At 35.8% G+C, this 24,542-nt stretch overlaps 1 protein-coding gene across 2 annotated transcripts in view; it reads right to left on the bottom strand.

The window, feature by feature from the left end:
- The window catches only part of LOC21402204 (Bowman-Birk type proteinase inhibitor), a 28,840-nt gene extending 5,574 nt beyond the window's left edge, over positions 1-23,266 (bottom strand). The window contains exons 1-2 of one of the 2 annotated variants that reach the window (XM_024163055.1): positions 23,102-23,266; positions 22,354-22,805 (exon numbers count right to left, since the gene is read on the bottom strand). In XM_024163055.1, coding sequence (XP_024018823.1) covers positions 22,552-22,805; positions 23,102-23,216 — 369 coding nt within the window. In that variant the 5' untranslated portion in view covers positions 23,217-23,266 and the 3' untranslated portion in view covers positions 22,354-22,551. Of the gene's footprint in view, positions 1-22,353; positions 22,806-23,101 lie in introns of those variants that run through there. The other variant, XM_024163057.1, reaches the window with a different exon arrangement.
- Between the last annotated feature and the right edge of the window lie 1,276 nt (positions 23,267-24,542).

Here is a 24,542-nt window from a genome sequence, read left to right as displayed (position 1 = left end):
GTTTCAAGCCGTTGACGAATCTTAGAGGAGATCAAAGGCTTTCAAGAGAGAGAACTCTTTAATTGTGATTCTCAAGGAAATAAGTTGTAATAAGGGTGTGTGAGTTTTATGTTAGTTTTGTGAGTTTTGAGGTTAGTTTGATGTGGTATGTTTATGCTTGATCTAAGTTGCTTATTTTCGGATTAGAGGAAAAATTTTCCGGTGACTTTGACCGTGAAAATGAGGACCCTAGAGCGAGATTTTTTTTAATACTTTAAAGCTTGAACTTATAGCTCTGGATGTTTTGAACATTTTCGGTTACTATGACAAAACTTAATTTTAACTCTAAAACTAAGTTTGAAGCCATTTTACAAAAACGGACAAGCTGTCCAACACAGTTTCAAAAAAAAAACTGGCAGCCACTGGTTCAGCCAAACGGGATCCTTAGAGGCTGAATCTCAATTTTTCATAAAAGTGACAATTTTGGATTTCGACGAGGCGAAGAAATTTTATGAAGAAAAGATTTTCAAAATCCGACCTGAAGAGGTACTAAAACACAGATTCCCGAAACAGTACAATTTTTGACTAAAACAGTTTCAAGAAAAACAGCAGCTACGCTTTTCAGCCAAACGAGGCCTTTAGAGGCCGAAATTTAACTTTCATCAAAAATGACAATTTTAGATCCCGACGAGATGAGAAATTTTCATGAAGAACAAAATTTTGAAATCCGACTCTAAGATACAGTAAAATGCAGATTTCAAAAACTTCACAGTTTTTAACAAGACAAAACTAAAACAGTGTCGGTTTCAACAAAAAGTTATAAAAGAACCCGAGATAGAATTCCAGTAAAATACAATGACATTAAACCTTATTTTAATGAAAGTATTCATAAAGGAAGTTTTTAAGGAAAAATGCTTTCTTTAAAGAACATAGTGGTTTACTGAGTGAATTATCCCGACGGGCACCTACGAGCCCAATACGATAAGTCCGTAGAATTTTGAAGATTTAATGTGGGTCCAACGCCCACATTAGTTTAAGAGACTCCGTTGGAGTATAAATTTCAGCGGCGTAAAAGTTAGAATGCCATGTATAAGTCCTAGGCCGAATTGGGCCTTAATATCATACCAAGGGAAATTAAGGAAAATAAGAATTTGAGGATTTAATAAATTAATCTTTATTATCCTTTAGTAAAGGGAAGGAATATATGCCTTATGGAAAGGGTTAGATTTTCCTTCATAAGTTGCTAAAATAGAATAACAAATAACAGTTAATCTCACACTCTTAATGGGTGTTCATTTTCAGAAGAAAGCAAGAGACTAGGCTGATAGGCGAAAAGGGGATCCCAGCTTTGAAAATCAAGTAAGTAGGAATCTCGCCTATAATATAAATAGATTTTAAAGTAAACAGTACACATGAACTATATATGTTTGAGTACATTTAATGTTATGAATGCTATGCTATGTTATACTACATACACTTAAGCAGTACACCCGAATTATATGTGTTCGAGTACATGATATAGTATGCTATGCTAGGTCATATTGCATACACCTTAATAAGTCAAGAGGAACTTATAAGAATGATCTCAGTTGAGTGCCGTACCAGCCTCCACAAGGGAGGTAACTCAAGCTCCGGAAGGGAGAAAAGAAAAAAAAAATGTCCTTCGCAAGGGAGGCATTCAGTTCAGTTATAATCACGGTGTCGTGGGGGACCTTGCAAACCCTCACCTCCCGATGATTGCGCGCAAGTGGTATGAGCACTCAGGCCCAAAAGAAAAGATAAGATAAGATAAGATAATAAGATTATGATAAGACATCATAATTAAGGATAATTGGCTCATGCATATTTATTCATGTGAACTTACATTTATTTTGCGAGAGGTAGTTCCTACTTGCTGAGCGAAAGCTCATTATAGAATGTTTATACTGTAGGTAAGCAACCGGCATATAATGCCTGATGGACTGCCGGCGGCCTCGGGATATGGATACCGCTCGCAATTATTTCCGTAATCAGCTTTATGTTATAAATAGTTTTGTTAATTATGATTCTGAAACATATATGTTAAGGTTTGAATATTTTAATTAAGAAAGCAATTTCGTATCTTATGTTTATTATAAGACCCTTTAAAAAAACATGTTCCGTAAATTTTAAGAAATTTCAGTAAGTACAAGTTAAAAAGTTAGTTACAGTGGCGGCCTCAAAAGGAGGGTCGTCACAGTTGGTATCAGAGCCGGTATCCTGCCATCATACTCGACACCGTCACGTGGCTACTCCGCCCCAGTCCAAGTAAGTAGAAATTCATGTAAATAATATATTATGATTAAATATTAATGTTAATACTATTGCGTTACGATAGAGTATGGCTGCACCGATAGACCCCAGGCAGATTGAGGAGGATCGTAGAGCTACGATCGCGTTCGTGGACATGTGTGTGCATACATTCTCCGGTCGCCGTCAGCCATACCTACTAATGGAGTGGATCAACGTTATGGAGATCGCCTTCGACGTTTGCCACATCCCAGAGCGGTTGAGAGTCCGATTAGCCACCTCAAAATTATTAGGACACGCCCTCGCCTGGTGGCTCGGGAAATGAGCTGAACACCAACCCCCTAGTTGGGGAAAATTCAAGCAGGAGATCAGAGCCGAGTACGGGCTGATATTGTATGGCGCTATTGAAGTTCATGCTCCGGGAGTGCAGAGAAATCCTCACATCTGGGAGGATATGCAGAGAAGACAATATGAGGCTTTAGATGCCATCTTCGATTCTTATGAGGGAGAGTCTATGGCTCATTACTACCAACATTTTTGGGACTCCACGTTGCCCATCATACCTACCCAGATCCTATTTTCAGAGGTCAGAGATTTGATCTGGATGGGGGTACCCCAAGACGTCCGGGACTTAGTTCCTTACCCTGGACAGTACTATCACATCCAGCAGTTCCTAGAAGAAATAATAAATGGCGAAGAGGAGCTACACCATGCCCAGTAACAACTCTAGGCCAATGCCGTAGCGGCAGCAGTAGTAGCTCAGCCGAAACAGGACGCAGCACCGGGATATCATGCAGATGATGATGAAGACGATGATGAGCCAATAGACTACATGTCTGAGGACTATGATGATGAAGTACCAAAGCATGTCATCATCGCGAGCGATGATGAGTATACAAAGGAGGAGGATCCCTCAGAGGATGAGATGTTCGGCGATGAGGGGTTCTCAGATGGAGACGCGGAGCCTGAGTCTGGATTATCATCTGACTGATGGCGTCACCTGCAGCATATCTTGCCTTTTGTATAGGATACTTTTTGTATCGTGAGAAATGGTAGCCACTCTCACCTAGGTTGGGTATAAAATTTTTCTTTATTTATTTGTGTACAGTGAGAAGTGATAGATACTCTCGGTAGGCGTTACATGACATTTTATACTGTGAGAAGTGATGACCACTCTCACCCTGTCTAGACTAGGCATTTTGTTATTGTATCATGGGAAGTGGTAGCCACTCCTAACAGATATGCTGATATATGTAGATGATACGGGAAGTGATAAACACTCCCGACAGTTATGATTAAAAGTTATGAAATCGAGCTTATATGAAATTAAAAGTTTATGCGTAATTAGAGCAAATTCTATTTACGAATCAAGAGTGTAAATCAGAATGAAATCATGTATCAAGTAAACAAGATTTTATGTATCCTTACCATGATATGAATGCAATCCGTATACAGACATAATTTTAGACGCAGACAAAGATAAAGACTTACATAGTACTTTCTTGAATGAAGGATCATGGTTCGACCACGAGCACAAGCGGCTCGAAACCAGCCGGAGGTTGACTAGACGGGTCAGATGGTCGAAATAAGATAGTTGCTGCAAGCGCAACAATAAGAAATGAATGCCTTGCGTGAACAGCTAGCGCGTCAGAATCAGGCACCACCAGCTGGAGGCGAACCAGCCCACGAAAACCCACCTGCACGGGAAAACCCCCTGCAGCCGGCGGTTAGAACGGTCAGGAGATACCGCCTGCACCGATCGCACATGTAGAAGCTGAAGGACAGGACCATCACCCAGCAGAGGATAGGCGTTGGATCAGGTGCCAGAGTTCCATGGTACCACAGACCCGATAGAAGCAGACAACTGGCTAACTGATGTTCAGGTAGACCTGAACCTTATGAGGTTGAATGACCAAGAAAAGGTCATGTGCGCCTCTTATATGCTCAAGAAAGAAGCCCGCCGATGGTGGCAGACGGTGGAGCTAAAAAGGAATGTCGATGAGATGACTTGGCAAGACTTCATCGAGGAATTTAATGAGAGGTATTTCAACTTAGACAACATGGCCGCCCAAGAGGATGAGTTTAATAATTTTCGCCAAGGAAATTTGTCCGTGGTAGATGCGGTGCAGAAGTTCAAGCAACTAGCTCGTCTATGCCCGCACATGGTGACCTCAGAGCGGGAGGATGATGAAGATGTTCCGAACCGACCTAGCAGTGGTGATTAGTGGCGGAGGCAGCCCGCCTGTGACCGTGGAAGACTGTGTTGGTCGAGCCATTCGTGTAGAATACTGGGTTAACCAAAATAGGGAGGAAAGGGCTAAATTCTTCCAAGCCAAGAAAGAGGAAAGGGCTAAAGGGAAACAAAACCCGAAAACCCACTCCAAAGGGCCGAATAGTAACCCAGGCCAAGGTAACAAGCAGCAAGGACAATGCCAGAATAAGAGGAAAAGGAACTTCAACCCGGGGAACCAGAAAGGCCAACCTCAGAAGAAGAACAACGCCGGGCAAGTTAACAACATTTTCCCTTATTGCAACAGGTGTGGGAAGAAACATCCGGGAGAATGTAGAGCTGGGACAAACATTTGTTTCACATGTGGCAAAGAGGGCCATTTTTCCAAGGATTGTTATTCCAGCCCCCAGAATCGAGCGAATCAGAATCAACAGATAGTTCAGAATCAGTCGAGAGCCCCAGGAAATCAACTGCATGTAATTCAAGCCACGATTGACGGACCCTAGATTTCTCAGGGAAGATTGGAAGCTCCGGAACCCCAAGCTCATATCTATTCCTATACTAGGGGAGATGCATAATATTCATAAAGTGAAATATTATTCAAATAATTTTGGTGAAATTAAGGAAGCTAGCTGCAGCCAAACAAGCAAATAATTTGGTAACTTTCCATGAGTCTTTTATATATGCAGGGCTTTAATTGCATGATTACTTATGTTTAACAGAATTTACCTTCATCGTATGCTTCATAAAGCCGAGAATTCTCCTTAGACAGATAGCAAGCTCTCTGCAACTCATCAAGATTTTGATCCTCCATTTCAATTTAGAAACCTGATTAATTAGGATGCGCACGAATAAAACGCTACACATTAACAATTCAAGATCATGTATATAAAACTAGTATTAATTAAAAATTAAAAGGGAAATAAAGCTTTTAGGAAGAACCTCCGATATATTATTTCTTCTCCAATGGATATATAATTAGATCAGAGAGCCTCTTTATATAGAGGAAGGTCAGGAAATAATGAAAAACAAAAAGCATATTTTGGTTTACAAAAGACAAATACAACGGACAGAAACAAATCCAAACAAAAATTATTGTTCGTTTAGTTGGTGTATTCATGTTATAATTTGAATGTAATTTATTATAATATATAAATTAAAAATAATTTTAAATTATAATTTTAAATTTATGAACGAAACATCCACCTAACTTAACAAGCTGGTACAGAAGAATTACCTGATAAACGCTGAAACTTGAAGGCCAGCACTAAAGCATAAACGTTCACATTTAAAGGATAAAAAATTATAGGGTTGTTCGTTTACATTTTTAAGTTATGGTGACTTGAGTGATGATTTTAAGTTGAATTTGAGTTGAAGTTGTAACTTGAGTTTGTATTTAGATGTGCATATTTGAGTTATAATTTGAATTGAGAATCTTTTTGAGTTTGTGTTTAGGTGGGTCAAAACTTAAATTTATATTTTGTTGGGATTTATTTCCAGAGATTGTTGGATTTGTTTCCCAATTTGTGTATTGATTCTAATCGTATTTGATTGACATTATTTTGAGGATGTTTGGTTGGTTGATTGTGTTTAGAAATAGATGTGTAGCTGGCTAGCTTTGTATGGAAGGTTACTAAAAGATCCGAAAATTTATTTTAGTTTCTATTTTTGTAAGTCAATTATTGATCCAAAAAAGGTAAATTGATTTGATTGAGATTTCGTAGCTGTATGATATTCCTCTGTCTCCTAAGAATGAGTCCAGATTCTTATATCAGTTCGGGAAGGTTTCAGAATTAAAGGAGTTTGATTCGGACTGGTTTTGAGAAAGTTGACCGTGACAGTTATGTTGCAGTTATTGTTGCAATAAGAATCTGCAACAGATTTGGTTCAGCAAATTAAATGAAGAGGTCGTCAAGATGTTATCTTACAGCTTTTTATTCAAAGAGTTTCTGGAGTCTTGGTACCCCTTTTGATGAGTTTTTACTGGGTTGTGAGACAGGGATGAGCACTTGTATTCAAAGAGATGATTTGAGTATTTCTCGGGAGAAAAACTAGTTGGAGGGATTCCAATGTTAAAAAGTCGAGGGGATCTTGCTGTTCAAGTCCATTGGGAAATTGCAAGTTCATAGGCGTCTTCTTAGAGAGGGAGTCTCGGGTATATTAAGTCCAATTGAATTGTAAAAGAGTTCTTAGTGGATTGTTCATCATCTGGGCGTGGCCTCGCGGAGTAGGGTGTTACCGAACTGCGATACCATTTCTCTCGTGTTCTTTTATTTTATGTTGCTGCATTATTCATATTGTCTTATAAAGTGTTAAAAGACTTAAACCGGTACTAACATATTTTAATAGATATATAGGTGGAGTTTTATTCTTCTTTTTATTGTAAATGCATAGGAAAAATAATTATCTCAATCAGAATTAAAACGAAAAAGTTATGATATTTTTAAGAATATAAAAATTATTGTTCATTAACTTGAGTTCGAGTTTATGAACTCGAGTTGAAGAGAAAAACACTGTATAGAACCATGAATCATGATTCAGAATCATGAACGAATATAGGAAACAAACGTCTCGCGTTGAGTTGAGTTTAGCTCCAAACTCTAGTTCAAACTCAAATAATAAAATTGTAACTCGAGTTCAAATTTTATATGAGTTTCGTTGTAAAAAAGCAACCCCTATATGTAAGTACCTGAAACACGAATAATTAGTTAAATTAGAAAGAAGGAATTAAACAGAATATTTTGAAAAAATGAATAAATCCGTATCAGCTTCAGAAATCGAAGCATCGGCGCGTGACCGGAAGACTCTTGATGTACTCGTCTCTGATTCTGAATCATGATTTATTGTTCTTTATAGTATTTTTCTCTAATAAAAAACACACATAAAATAAGAATGGTTTAAAATCATGATTCTAAATCTATAAACCAAACGTTTACTTATAAATTTAGATTCATAATTTAAAATTATTTTTAATTTATGTGTGTTTTTAATAAGAGAAAATATTATAATAAACTAAGAATTATGAATCGAATCGAATTCACTCATGAAACGCACCCTTGGCCTACACAATATAACAATAAAAGGATGTTTGGTAGATGAATTCGTTCCTTGATTCGAATTATGATTTATGGTTCGTTATAATATTTTTTCTCATAAAAAATTCACATAAATAAAAAATGATTCGAATCACATAATTTAAATCCTCCAACCAAACGTCCTCTAATACGTAATTAGAGTTGATTATGAGATGTCTGCAGTCTTTGGCAGAAGAACATGGGTAATTGCAATGTGTATTAATGACAGGCGGCTTAATTATGAGACTTCTGAAGTCTTTGGCAGAAGAACATGGGTAATTGGGGTGGAAGCTAAAACGTTACATTATAATTACACTAATCTTTAAAAATTTAAGATTAAAGAAATAATTATAACCCATTTCATAAAAAAAAAAACTTTAATAAAACAATAAAAAAGAGAGAGCAACATTTCTTACCTATATCTATATATCTCTTATACTCCATCGTATATTTTAAAACAGAATTTATCATACTTTTTTATTATTTATGAATAAAAGAATTAATTATACTACACCATATCCGATCACATGTAGAGGTTGGAATTATACTACACCATATCCGATCACATATAGAGGTTGGTTTGGAGTGCCTCCTTTTTTATGCCTCCTTTTTAAAAAAAAAAAAAACAGAGAGAATGTCTTGAGTGAATGTTTTATATATATATATATATTGTTAGAAAAACAACCCTGCAAATCCAGTTAAGACAAGAAAAGAAAAAACCACTCACGGAAACGATTTAGACACACTAAGAAGAAGAATCAATTTCTGGAAAGAATCTCAACACTTTATTATTCACTCAAGAACACAAAAGTCTGTACAAGTATTTTCCCTTCTTGCATAGCGAAGACTCTCTCTCTCTAGAGACTCTCTCTATATTCGAGTCAAGTTATCCCTCTGTCTAAGAAGTAAAGCTAATCCCTTATGTACAATATAATTCCTAACCGAATACCTTTTGGTTAACCCCAAAACCGACTCTATTAACCTATGCCAAATTGTTGTAACCAATTTGACCATGTGTCTTGGTCCTTTGTCTTAAGTGCTGAGTCAAGTATAAGTCCAAGCCACACACGTCTTCAACAATTCTCCACCTTGACTTGACTTTTACTTTTCCATCACCTGAAGTAGTTTTAGGCAGTGTTTGAACTTCTGACTGGCCAGGAACTTTGTGATCATGTCAGTTGGATTTTCCTCAGTTGCAACCTTCTCCAACCTGACTTCTCCCTTTGAAATTATCTCCCGTAAAGGTAGAGCCTCACATCTATATGCTTCATTCGTTCATGGTACACCTGATTCTTTGCCAAATGAATCCCACTTTGACTATCACAGAGCACTGTTGTAACTGTTCTCTGTGCACCCAACTTTGTTGCCATTCCTCTCATCCAGATTGCTTCTTTTATTGCCTCTGTGACAGTAGTAAATTCAGCTTCAGTGGTAGAGAGTGAAACTACATGTTGGAGATTTGCCTTCCAAGTCACAGTATTACCACAAAATGAGAACACATATCCAGTCAAAGATCTCTTTGTATCCAAACAACCAGCATAATCAGAATCCACAAATCCAGTCACCTTGTCAACACTCTCCTCATGTCGTTTATACATCAATCCTACTTCAGTTGTTCCCCTGAGATATTTAAGCATCCACTTTTCAGCTTCCCAATGCATTTTTCTTGGTTTTCCCATGTATCTGCTGACTACACTCACAGCATATGCCAAATCTGGACGTGTACAGATCATGGCGTACATAAGACTACCCACTGCACTTACATAAGGTACTTTTACCATAGAAGCTGCCCCTTCATTAGTTGTTGGTGAATCACTCATCGAAAGTTTGAAATGTTGTGCCAGTGGTGTGAGAACTGGCTTTGCCTACTCCATCTGGAACCTTTTTAACACCTTCTCGACATAATCTCTTTGAGAGATCAAGAGTGTTCTTGCTTTCCTGTCTCTGATAATTTGCATACCCAATATCTTGCTAGTAGGACCCAAATCCTTCATTTCAAATTCACTCTTTAGCAACTGCTTCATCTGCTCTATCTCAGTCTTGTTTTTGGATGCCACCAACATGTCATCTACATAGAGTAACAAGTGAATGACAGTGTCCCCATCAACCACTTTGCTGTAGACACAATTGTCATATTCACACCTGTAAAAACCGTTTGTCACCATAAAAGAATCAAATCTTTTATACCACTGCCGAGGTGATTGTTTAAGTCCATATAAGGACTTTTACAATAGACAGACTTTATCCTCATCACCCCTTTTAATAAATCCTTGTGGTTGTGACATATAAATGCTTTCCTCTAGTTCACCATGGAGGAATGCTGTTTTAACATCCAGCTGCTCCGGTTCCATATCCTTTTGTGCAACCAAAGATAACAACATTCGAATTGAACTATGCTTTACTACAGGTGAAAATACCTCATTGTAATCAATTTCCTCACGCTGTGTGAAGCCTTTAGCTACAAGCCTTGCCTTGTATCTTGGTCTTTCAACACCTGGGATTCCTTCTTTTACCTTGAATACCCATTTGCTGCCAACTATCTTCTGCCTCTTCGGTTTGTCAACCAGCTTCCAAGTCTTATTCTTGTATAATGAACTTAATTCCTCCCTCATAGTTTCTATCCAGCTATGAGCTTGTTCACGGTTCATTGCTTCAAAATAAGACTTTGGCTCCTCTCCACTCATCTCTTTGGCTGTAATGAGTGCAAAGGAAATCATTTCAACATATCCAAACCTTTTTGGTGCTCTAATATGCCTTCTTTGTCTGTCTCTTGTAAGGAGATAATCTCTAGTGCTATCATCTTGTTCCAGCTCCACCTGTTCTTCAACATCTTCAGTTGTTGATTCATGAGCAGTTTCTGATGGCTCCACCTCGAACTGAAACTTCTCTCCTGGCTTATCATGCCCTGGATTATTCCTTTCCACTGCTTCATTGTTGTATATTTCTACTTCCCTGAACACTACATCCCTGCCGTTGAACGTTTTTGGCTGTCCTTTCTCTACACACCAGAGCCAATAACCATTCACACTATCTGGATAGCTAAGAAACATGCACTTGAGTGCTCTTAGTTCCAATTTCCCTTGATTGATGTGAGCATAAGCCACACAGCCAAATACGCTCAAATTCTCCAGGCTTGGGGATTGTCCAGACCATTTTTCCTCAGGAGTCTTCAACTCTATAGCTTTTGAAGGACTTCTATTAACAACATACGCTGCAGTGACCACCGCTTCAGCCCAGAAGTGTTTAGACAAATTTGCATTCGAGAGCATACATCTCACCATTTTCATGAGTGTTCTATTCATCCTCTCAGCCAATCCATTCTGCTACGGAGTTTTCCTCGCTGTGTGATGTCTAGCAATCCCCACTTCTTTACAATATTGATTGAATTCATCACCACAGAACTCTAAGCCATTGTTTGTTCTTAATCTTTTAATCTTTATACCAGTTTGGTTTTCTACAAGAGTCTTCTATTCCTTAAACTTACTAAAAGCATCATTCTTATTTTTCAATATGTAAGTCTAGACTTTTCTTGAATAATTATCTATCAGGGATAAGAAATACCCGGCTCCACTATGAGATGGCACTCGTGAAGCCTGTTGGTCTCCGAATCGAATTCGGATGCGGAAGCATGGGGGGAGGCAGATCGTGTATAACAAAAATTTCATAAAACCTTTTAGATACTCTATAGATTATATTAATTTATGCGTGAATAAATTAATCTCATTAATTCATTTATTAAGAACTCAATTAGGAAAAATACCTGGAGGTCAACTCGGTTGATAACTTGAGTTCTTTGACCTCGAACAATCCTTGCTCCAAAGTTTTGTGTTTAGAAAACCAATGTCTTCCACGTCAATTCCTAGAAATCATGAAGACGTGTGTGTGGGCACACATGAGACAAAACGGGTTACAATAAACACTCGAATTTCCACAAACACCAATGCAAGCACGATGTGGAATTTTTGGAGAAAAATTTTTCCTTCCCTTGCTCTAAGAGAATTTCGGCCATAATACAATATTAGGTCAAAAAATTGTTTCAAAAATTGTCTCAAAAATTGTGTCCACAATTTTTTACTATTCTCTTATTTATAGAGTATAAGTCAAACTTTTAGAAGGAATCCAATCTCTATCTCCAAGATAAAGCTTATAAATGATCTCCTATTTGAATTTGAAACAAAATCTCCCATTCCCTTATCCTTAGTGTGGCCAGTCACCTTAAGGGATTCTCATTCCTATGTGGCGCCAATTTGCAGATAGGGAAGGAAGAGAATATCATCATTTATCCTGTAGTGCAATTTTGACTCAAATTCAAATTCCAATTTAAGTCAAACTTAAAATTAATTTGAATTCTAAATTGAACAACTTATCAAATAAGTTTAAATGGATAAATCTAGATGTGTTCAAATTTAAATTTAAATAATCACATTATTTAAATAATAATTAATTCTCAATTAATTATTTTTGAGTGTTTAATTTTAGAATTTCGTAATTCTAAAATTCTCATTTTGTCCTTTATGTCTGGTAGAATTACTAGGACGACGCGGGGACTAATAGACCTATAATCCCGAGCTCCAATAAAATTAATAATTAATTAAACACTTTAATTAATTAATTAATTCTATTAATTCCAATAGTTACTCCACTATAAACTTGGAATTGCACTCTCAAAATTATAGACATAAATTACTTCTAAACTGTTAAGTGTCCATTTGATATATTCATTGCATATAGATCGATCTTCCAAAAATAATTCATAATTAGAGCAAGGTAAAATCCGTTAACCTCTCTAATTACATATTTATCCTTGAGTACCATTGATTCTCTAATGGACAGTGATTCATAAAACACATTCATGAATCGGAGCTCCTACTGGTCCAAGAACCGAATCAACCCTCAAGAGAATTATTTATCTACTTCTTTCTTAAGAAGGAATGGATTTCATCTCGTGTAATAACATTCCCGGCTACCTACTTCATCATGTCTCCAAAATACAAGGAATAAGATTCAGGATCTCAGAATCCGTACCGAGTAAATCAAAAGACACAAATCCATAAATAGGAGTCTGTTAAGAACTCAGGATTAAGATCATCCTATATATGACCATCGGTAGACTTAATTAGAATTTCTATACTTAACGGAAATTATTAGAAATTCATATTGTGTCTGTGTCCTTGTTCCACATAATCTCATTATGCGAAATACAGTCATTCAATATCTCACCATATTAACAGTGCGGCTAACACCGTTCCAGTCTAAATGGGAATGACATGTATTAATAATGTTTTAATTAAAGATTCCAAACTTTAATTAAATTCATTATGAACAGTGCATTTTGATTATTATCCTTAAACATTATCCTCTCGTATATAACACTTATATACAATGTTTAAGGTTACATAAATAATTACAGAATTTTCATTGATATTCATAAAATATTCACAAATATATACACATAAAATGATGAATAAACTCTTTTATTAAATAAATAATAAATATCCTATTACATCTTATGCTTCTAGGACACCACTCCCAACAATCTCCCACTTGTCCTAAAGCAGGTAGAATATGTCTCCAATCTTGAAATTTTCTAGGTATCTATGACTGATCTATGTCTAGAACAACTTCCAGATCAGTTAAGAATTTCTAGAGTCAGGTTGCTTTCTTTTGCTGCTTCACAAGCTACTACACATTAACTCTTAATGATAGAATTAGCAATCGCACTTTGCCAAGAACCTTTCTTGTCATGACTCATAGTTAAAGTCTATGTATCCCGCGAAAGAAAGACAACTCTTTCACTAACTAAATTATCTCATAGTTTCTTGTTTTCCTTATACACTTAAGGATACACTACACGGCTGCTCAATGATCAAATCTTGAGTTCAACTGACAACGACTGACTACTCCCACTGAATATCAGATATTCGGGCTTATAAAGAATAAGAACATCTTCTTTTCTTTCATTTGAAATATCTTGGTTTTGATCAAATCCATAAGGCTTAATAGCCTTATCAAACCGGATGTTCCATGATCTAGAAGCTTGCTTCAATCCATAAATGGATCTCTACAGCTTTCAGACTTTTTGCTCTAGTCCTTTCTCTATGTAACCCTCTGGCTGATCGATATAGATGGTTTCCTCAAGCTAGCCATTCAGAAAAGCTGTCTTGATATCCATCTGCCATATCTCATATTCAAAATATGTTGTTATGGCTAAGAGTGTTCGGATGGACTTAAGCATGGCCACCGGTGAGAAAGTTTTCTCATAGTCAACTCCTTCTTTCTGGGTGTAACCCATAACCACTTGCATCCAATGGGTTTTACCCCTTCAGGTAGATCTACAAGTTGTCAGACTGAGTTAGAGTACATGGACTCTATCTCGAGTTTCATAGTTGCTTGCCACTTTTTCTTATCAAAATCATCCATTGTAGCCTTAAAGGTCAACGGACCCTCCTTACCGTCATTAGCAGTGACGATATGTGCTTCCTCATTATACTGGTCAGGTAACTTGCTTACCCTCCCACTACGACGAGGTGCCACAGGAGTTTGATTAGGAATCTTGGTAATTCTTAGCGTTCCAACAACTCTTGTCGATTGTGGTCCAATCTTATTGGAAAGTAACTTTTCCATAACTGCTTTGCTTCTGGGCTTGAAAACTATCATATAGTCATGCTCTAGAAACGTGGCATTTGTCGATATAAATACCCTTTGATTCTTATGACTATATAAAATAATCCCTCTTGTCCCCATTGCATATCCCACAAATATGCATATTTCTGATCTTGGTTCCAACTTCCCAGTCTATTACACCCTCATATGTGAATATGCTTCAAAACTGACTTTCGACCATTCCACAACTCTAGGGGTGTCTTTGGTACAGACTTAGATGGTACTAGATTCAGAATATACATGGTGGTTCTTAGGGTATAAACCCAGAATGAAGTAGGAAGTGAAGAATAACTCAATATTGATCTTATCATGTCCAGCAAACTCTGATTTCTCCTTTCGGCTACACCATTCTGCTGTGGTGTACCGGGTGCAGTCAATTAGGATACCGCACCTTCTTTAATCAAGAAAACCTAAAACTCTTGGTCCAGGTATTCACCCCCTCGATCTAATCGAAGTGTCTTGATTGGTTTACCTAACTGTTTTTCAACTTTTGCTTAGAATTCTCTAAACTTTCTAAAAGTTTCAGATTTCCGTTGCATTAGGTAAACATAACCATATCTTGAATAATCATCAATAAAACTGATGAAATATTCGTAATCTCCTTTATCTTGGACATTTAACAGTCCACATACATCTGAATGTATTAGCTGAAGAGGTTCTGTGGCTCTTTCTCCTTTTGACATGGAAGGCCCCGTGGTCATTTTGCCTCCCAGACAAGATTCATAGGCTGGAAGCTTACTAACTTTTAGTTCGCGTAAAGGACCATCCTTTACCAGTCTTTAAATCTTGTTTAGGCTAATATGACCAAGTCTAAGATGTCACATATATATGTTATTTATCGTGAGAGATTCTTTGCTTCTTATTCTTAAGTTCGGCAACTTTTGAACATTTCAACATTTCGCAGTGAGCCAGGCATCGGTTTAAATGGTATAAACCATTTTCTAAATATCCAGAACATTTATCGGAACAATTTCGAAAGATGTGGACTAGATTATTATTAAAGGTAATTGTTCAAATAATTTAGAATTAGAAATCAAATTTCTCTTTATGCTTGGAAGGAAATAAACATTGTTCACAACAAGTTATTTCCAAAATTGAAGTCTAACTTCTCCCATTGCTTTTGTCAATATCCTCGCAGTATTCCCACTTTTATTGAGTAGTCCCTGATGGTAAGTTCTTTGTAAGAACTAATATTTTACAAAGAAAATCAAAACATGATTAGTTGCTCTCGAATCAACTATCTAGGACGAGGAATCACCCTCTACTAAAGATGTTTCTAGAATTAGTAAATCTTATTTACTTTGATTCTTTTTCTTTGTTTAGGTGGAAACAATTTCCATTTAAGGGCTAAAACTTAATAAAGAAAACAAACATGATTAGTTATTCCTGAATCAACTATTCAGGATAAGGAATCACCCTTTTTACTAAACATGTTTTTAGAACTAGCAAATCATATTTGCTTGAGTTCCTTTCTTTATTTCGAGAAACAATTTCTTTGTAAGAATTAAGACTTAATAAAGAAAATAAACATCAGTAGCAACTCCCGAATCTACTATCCAGGAATAAGGAATCACCCTTTTTACTAAACATGTTTTTAGAACTCGCAAATTGTATTTGCTTGATTCTTTTCCTTTATTTTAGTGGAAACGACTTTCCTTTTGTCTTTTACTTATGCATTTACAGTATTTAGCCAACCCTTTTATTTTATGGATTTTCAGATACGGTATCTGATGACTGCATTATGTCATAAGCTGTCTCCATGCCTTCAGGCTTCTTGTGAATTACCACGCTCAACCCTAAATAATTCATAATTAGAGCAAGGTAAAATCCGTTAACCTCTCTAATTACATCTTTATCCTTGAGTACCATTGATTCTCTAATGGACAGTGATTCATAAAACACATTCATGAATCGGAGCTCCTACTGGTCCAAGTACCGAATCAACTCTCAAGAGAATTATTTATCTACTTCTTTCTTAAGAAGGAATGGATTCCATCTCGTGTAATAACATTCCCGGCTACCTACTTCATCATGTCTCCAAAATACAAGGAATAGGATTCAGGATCTCAGAATCCGTACCGAGTAAATCAAAAGACACAAATCCATAAATAGGAGTCTGTTAAGAACTCAGGATTAAGATCATTCTATATATGACCATCGGTAGACTCAATTAGAATTTCTATACTTAACGGAAATTATTAGAAATTCATAGTGTGTTTGTATCCTTGTTCCACATAATCTTATTATGCAAAATACAGTCATTCAATATCTCACCATATTAACAGTGCGGATAACACCGTTCCATTCTAAATGGGAATGACATGTATTAATAATGTTTTAATTAAAGATTCTGAACTTTAATTAAATTCATTATGAACATTGCTTTTTGATTATTATCCTTGAACATTATCTTCTCGTATATAACACTTATATACAATGTTTAAGGTTATATAAATAATCACGGAATTTTCGTTGATATTCATAAAATATTCACAAATATATACACATAAAATGATGAATAAACTCTTTTATTAAATAGATAATAAATATCCTATTACATCTTATGCTTCTAGGACACCATTCCCAACAAAGCCCCCCAAAGGTCACTGTGGATGTAGTCCAGTGTCCCTTTAGTGTGGTGTACTGCCATGGCAAACTTCAATCTCCTAGCCTTGCCGTAGATGCAGTGCTCACATAACTCCAAGCTTGTAATCTTGTCCTTTCCAAGCAACCCTTGCCTACTTAGTTCTCTGAGTCCATCTTGACTAATGTGCGCCATCCTCATGTGCCATAACTGAGCTGTTGTAATTCCTGTTTCTGAAACTGTTGCAGCTGTACCAGTCACAGTTCTTCCCAGAAGCACATACAACCTGTTTTGTAGTTTTCCTTTCAATACCACCAGTGAGCCTTTTGAGACTCTTAGCAGACCCCCTTCAGCCTTATAGTAGTAACCTTGTGCATCAAGCATATAAAGAGAAATCAAATTTCTCTTGAGTTCTGGAATATGTCTAACACCTTGCAGAATTCTCTCAACCCCGTCTGCAAGCTTCAATTTGATGGAGCCAATTCCTAAGACTTGACAAGCCTTATTATTTCCCAGTAGCACCTGCCATCCGTTACTCTTCTTGTAAGAAAGAAACCAATCCTGATGAGGACACATGTGGAATGAGCACCCTGAATCCAAGATCCATTCCAAGTATGTCGTTTGATCAATAACACACAAAAGATCAACACTTTCATACCCATCTGACACCACATATGCATCACCATCATCTTTAGCCTTAGCACTTACGTGCTTCTTCCTTTCTGGGCAGTCTCTTTTGAAATGGCCTTCTTTGTGACAAACAAAACATTTTCTTTTCCCAGTTTTGGACTTGGATCGAAAATTCTTTCTGTTCTTGAAATCCATCTTCTCCGAACGTCCCCGAACATTCAATCCCTCTGTTGTAGCCTCCTCATTTCCTTATGATTTATTCTTTAATTCTTTTGAAAACAGAGCCGTTTGAACCTCTTCCAGCGAAAGAGAATCCCTGTCGTAGATCAACGTATCTGATAAATTCTCAAATTCGCTCGGGAGAGATCTGAGGAGCAACAAAGCCTGATCTTCATCCTTTATCTTAATTTCAATATTTTCAAGATCAAGAATGATCTTATTGAAATCGTCCAGATGATCTTCAAGAGATTTTCCCGGCGACATCTTGAGCGTGTAGAGCTTCTGCTTCAAGAACAACCTGTTTGCCAGTGATTTTGTCATGTACAGGTTCTCCAACTTCAGCCAAACACCGGCCGCCGTCTTCTCCTTCGAGATTTCCCAGAGAACCTTGTCGCCGAGGCTTAAAATTAGGGCACTGTGTGCTTTGTCAAGGATGTCCTTTCTTTCCTTCTCCAAGAGTGAGTTTGGAAGATTTTTTTCTCCTCCTAATGCTTCTTCGAGTCCTTGATGAACCATGAACGCTTGCATCTTCAATCGCCATAGTCCGAAATCATTTTTATCCGTGAACTTCTCAATGTCAAATTTTGCAGCCGCCATTGATGACTACATCTCGAGCTCTGATACCAATTTGTTAGAAAAACAACCCTTGCAAATCCAGTTAAGACAAGAAAAGAAAACACCACTCACGGAAACGATTTAGACACACCAAGAAGAAGAATCAATTTTTGGAAAGAATCTCAACACTTTATTATTCACTCAAGAACACAAAAGTATGTACAAGTATTTTCCCTTCTTGCAGAGCCAAGACTCTCTCTCTCTAGAGACTCTCTCTATATTGGAGTCAAGTTATCCCTCTGTCTAAGAATTAAAGCTAATCCCTTATGTACAATACAATTCTTAACTGAATACCCTTTGGTTAACTCCGAAACCGACTCTATTAGCCTATGCCAAATTGCTGTAACCAATTTGACCACGTGTCTTGGTCCTTGGTCTTAAGTGCTGAGTCAAGTATAAGTCTAAGCCACACGTCTTCAACATATATATATATATATATATATGTGGACCGAATTGCATTTACAGATCTCACATTTCCATTGCATAATATATACAGCGTAATTTTTCGAACGTCTAGTGGCTTTTTGATGAAGCACCTATTACAGCATTGGAGAAATGTCAAATTAGTTTGGCAATATTATGCAATGGAAATGTGAGATCTGTAAATGCAATTCGGTCCATATATATATATATATATATATACTAGGAACTAAGAAGCATATATATATATATATACTAGGAATATATATATATCTATATATATACAAACATATATATGCATAAAAAACGTCGTCCATTTAGATGTAAATAGTAATTTATGCATAAATTGGTACAGGATGTACATCCTTCAAGGTGTGAGTCTTTCCTTATAGCTATCTGGTAATATTGCCTTCCGAGTTGTAATTGTTTTCGCTTTTGCTATTTTCAATTGTATTTTATCGATTCCGCAAACGGGTATGTAACATTCTATTTTTATTATTAATGGCCCATTTTGTTTACAAATTTAAATTAATGATTTTGATTTTATATTTAAATTTTATTCAAAGAACTTATTTTTGGAAATTTTTTTATTTAAATATTTTATACAAAAAATATTATAACAGAGTCAGAATCATAGTTTCAAACGCTAGTTGGGATGTCTATCTTTCTTGTTGATAAATTATTCAATTGACTAAGTGTACTATTGCCTCGTTAAGTTCACCGATTTGAATTTTCAGTTCTAGGTTTCTACAGTTAAAAGCTCTCAAAAAATGTCACATCTAACTTTTTCTGCTACAGTGAAAAGCTATCAGAAAATATCACATCTCAGCTCAAATTGAAAACTCGAATCTACGAAGAAGTTTATATATACTACCTAGACATTGATATTTTTGTCATTTTTGACCTTGAGTTCTGTTAGCGTCTATGCCCTTAAGAATAAATGTAACAATATTCTTTGAGACATTTTGACTATTAATAAAGATTTATTTATTTCATATATCTATGTATTGTCCTCTTTATGTTCATAATAGTTGAATGTACGATAAGCAAACTAAAAGTCTGAGACTATCATTCTAAATCTTTAGGTCATGCATGTAATGTGAAGAACATGCGGAAGACAAGAATCTAAATATGATAGTCTAAATCTTATAATCCACAATCGAGGGAATAAAGTTGGGCGCTTTATTCATGTTAAGATTGTTATGTTATCTACTTCCTAACGGAGATGGCTTGTCTTGGTCGTCGGAGGTGGGACTCCATGGGTGGAGACATTGATATAGTTTCTAATGGTGAAATCTATATTGGATCGGACCAAAGTTGAATTGTTTTAATTAATAATTCTGTTTGAATAAAACAATTCACTTTTGACGAATTGTATGTTGTCATCTTAATCCTGAGATGGATGATGAACCTGTATACTTGACTTGTATCCTTTGATGTACTAAAGGGAGACATCCTGACATTATGTAAAGGTACGCTTGCCGGTACATTGGGGGTATGACTCGTGTATGCGTAGATTCGTTATTCATAGATAGTGGAATCCATAGCTCATATAAAGAGTCAATGATATCCTCTTATGCATTATCAGTGGATTGGAAAATACGAGTGCTCGGCCATTAGACTACTCTGTGTTATCTAATGATTTACTGTTTGTAATGGTACGAATAGTATTTTTCTGATGGTATGATAATGGAACATAAGATAAATGTAATCAGGAAGGTAAAACAGAACTTGACCTCAAGTCGATTATGGATATCCTATTGGGATGATACACTAATATATTGAGTAATGGACTAGGGCTAATCAGAGCTTTGTAGATACGCTATATAAATCGAGAGTGCAGCTCTAGGCTTTTAGTAGAATAGCGCTAGAGTTTTATAATCATGAGACGGACTTGTTGGTTTACAAGTAGCGTTGTGATTATAGGAGCTTAATTTATATATGTCCATCGGGTCCCTTTGCTAGCTCACATAATTTCCTGTAACGATACGGCGTATTTCCTACACATTGGTAACTTGTGTTATTTCCGTAAAAGAGGTTCAAAGTTAATTCATGGGTGATTTATCGGGTGAATTAATTGATAAATTAATTCTAGATAAATTGGTTGAATTATTGTTTTAAGAGTTGTTTAATATGGAAAGACTATTATATGACTCTTTTGATCAGGCAATTTCTCTATTGGGTTGCTTGAATCAAAACTGAGGCTCTATGCAAGTTTCATGTGTTGGAAAATTAGGAAAACAACTTTCGTCAGTGCAGACAAGTCGACCGGTTCGGTCGACCGGTTAGTGAAGACAGGTCGATCGGTGAGTTATAACGTCTGTGTCACCAGTCGACCGGTTGTAACGTAAAATGCATGCTGACGTGGCAAAGTCGACTTTGGATGCGATTAAGACTTTGGAAAACCTAATTATTATGGAAGTATGACTTCCTAAACAATATAAATAGCCTATTAAGTCATATTACTCAATAGATCACTTGAGATACTTTTTGGAGGCTATTGATAAAAGATTCCTAAGAGGAAAAATTGTTTAATTCTCAAGAACAATTTTTTCTTTGGCTCTCTTGTGATTGGAAGGGGATCAAGAATACCAAGAGGAGATTGAACGACGTGTGCCCACCCGCACTCCGATCGTGGAAACGAGAATAGTAAAGAATACCAGTTGGTTGAGGCTCTTCCGGTTGCTGTTTGGAACGCTTTGATCTGTCAGACGTGCAGTTTCCTAAATCTCAAAAGGTATGATTTAGATCTTTAGTATTTATGTTATATAGCATCATGAACATGTTCTTGATTGGCTTTGACGTTGATTAAATTTTTTAAATTCCACTGCGCACTTGATGCCATTATTTTCCAACATTCAACTAAGAAAAAGTAAATATGTACCTAGGTAAGATCAAGCAGAATTGCCAGTGAGTACAATAACACAGAAACTTTGATTAAGGCCCTAATATATCTTTGGTAATATATGCAAAAGTAATAATAAACTGAAGGGTTTGGAATATGCAAAAACAGGGAGATCGCTACTACCTAGCTATAAATAGTTACATGTATAGGGACAGTCATATCAGATAAATTTCAAAAAAAACAAAAACAAAATGTAGACCACAGATGCGTGCTTCACCCGAACAACTAATTACTCGGCATTAAAAGCACTTGCCCTCTTTTCTTTTTTTGTTTTTCTTTAATCGGTTTTTTTTTTTTCTTCCCTTTAACCCAATTGACGTTAGATAATGTCTTTTTGTTTACCTAACTCGACGAATATTACGCACGCAAAAAATGTTCTAGCCTGTTAACGTTTTGTCTTTTGAAGTAGTGTTCACCTTTATTTATGTACATTTATGAGTCCAATTAATGATCCATATATGTTGGACCACTAAATTGTGTCATCTGATACATGATACATATTGCATATGAAATTCAAAATATAATATATACATATACATACATATATATATATAAATTTATGTATATATGCACCAATACTTGATCCTATTTATAGCAAATACATTTATATTTTAATTTTTCTATTTCTCTTATTTCCATATTTCAGTTTATACTGTTCATCTAAATATTATTATTTGGCCCGACAGATGTATAATGAAGAATACGTTATATAAATATCGCATCATCTCCTAGATCCTAACTATGTGCATGAAATAGAAAAATATTTAAAAAAAGGGATAAAAATTACTGAAGTTTTACTTCATTATTAATTTATTATGATACGCTTACACTTATTTAAAAGCCTCAACATCACAGCAGTAGTTGAAGCGTGGCAAGCTTTAATTACCCCATATTTTCTACATATATATATATAGACGTAATATATATTGCACGTAGCATGCAATATATAGTTTCTAATTATTCATCATGCGCCTTTGACAGCGAGAAGTTTCTCAAACGTCAGCATATGATCAGTAGTGCCGATGGAGTTGCATGGTTCAGGATTGCAGGTCTCAACCTGATATCTGCAAAAGCATATTGGTGGCATACTTCTTGTACAAATGCAAGGTTCTCCGCATACTAAGGGGCATCCGCCTATCTTTCTGTCCGTACGATAACATTTTGTGGTTTCAGATTCTGTCTCGCACTCACAGGTAGAGCAGAATTTTTGTCCAAAACCTAAAATAACAAATATATAAGTATATCATTATCATTAGTATAAATGAGAGAAGCTGAAGTACATGTGTGCGTGCACGTGTATATATATATATATATAAAGGTGGTTACGTAGAAAAGAGAGAGAGAGGTTGAATATGGTTAGAACGTTTTTAAAAAAAACACAAGGATACTCTGAATATTTTTAGAAGACATGGTGTGTGTATATATATATATATATATATATATGTATTCTTACATATTGTTGATTGAAACCTTAATTAGACATGGTATAACTAAAGAAGTAGATATATACATACCTAGAGATTGAGCATCATTAGAAACCCGAAAAAGGTCTCCCCGAGCATCAGCTATTGGAGCAACAAGCACAACAAACAGCAGCAACAACAAAACAGAAACTTTGATGAAGGCCATAATATATATATTTTTTTCCTGATAATATTTATGAAAGATTGATATATGAAGTGATTGGGGGATGTGGAAATAAGGGCCTTCTAGGACCTATAAATAGTTGCATATTGGGTACTGTCATATCTGATAAAATTACCATACAGACCCTAAATATACTTCACTAGAATAATATTATTAGTCCGCATGAAAAGCGCGTGCCCTATTTTTATTTTGTTTTCTTCAATTAAACTTTTTTTCCCTTGCCGTTTACGTCTCTTTTTCATACACACCCTGTGGTTCATTAGTACAACATTATACTCGGCACGCCAAAAATGTTGACTTCTTTCGTTTGCCTTTTATAATATATGTACACAAACGAGCAATGAGTCCAAATTTGGACCACTATTTTTTTTTTTAATAAAATGTGTACACGAAAAGATCTAAACGGTTGCATATATAGCAGAATAATTTTTTACTTGATGGTTGTAAATATATATTATATGTATAAGCTTTTTCTCCAGTCTTTCTAAAGAAACTGTCCTCCAATATAAAATATGCAAGTGGAAAACGTAATATTATAGTTATTTAATGTAATACAGATGAGACAATTGTGTTACGTAGAATAATTATAATCATATTATATTTTACATTTTTATACGTTACGTTAGAGAGACGGCCCTCCTAAGGAGACTGAAGAAAAACCCTATTTATAAAAAGCACTTACCCTCTTTTCTTTTTTTGTTGTTCTTTAATCGGTTTTTTTTTTTTTCTTCCCCTTAACCCAATTGCCGTCAGATAATAATGTCTTTTTTGTTTACCCAACTCAACGAATATTAAGCACGCGAAAAATGTTCTAGTATGTTAACGTTTGTCTTTTGAAGTAGTGTTTACCTCTATTTATGTACACGAATGAGTCCAATTAATGATCCATATATGTTGGACCACTAAATTGTGTCATCTGATACATGACACATATTGCATATGAAATTCAAAATATAATATATATATATATATATATACACATATAGATATATATATCTATGTATATATGCACACTTGATCCAATTTATAGCTAATAAGCGTATCAAAATACTGTAAACTTCATCATTGTTTAATGATAAACTTATGCTTTCTTAAAAGCCCTCAACGTCACAATGGTTCCGGGGAGGGCAAACATTACTTACCACAAGTTTTTTAGTGATCACTTAGTAATAAGTCCAAACTATCTATGTTGAACCACTAAATTGATCCTCCATTTCAAATTAGAAACCTGATTAATTAGGATGCGCACGAATAAAACGCTACATTAACAATTCAAGATCATGTATATAAAACTAGTATTAATTAAAA

This window comes from Morus notabilis, unplaced genomic scaffold (assembly GCF_000414095.1).
Source record: "Morus notabilis unplaced genomic scaffold, ASM41409v2 Scaffold666, whole genome shotgun sequence".
Lineage (NCBI taxonomy): Eukaryota > Viridiplantae > Streptophyta > Magnoliopsida > Rosales > Moraceae > Morus > Morus notabilis.
Note: the sequence above shows the minus strand (reverse complement) of the source record. Positions and strands in the feature narration are given on the sequence as shown.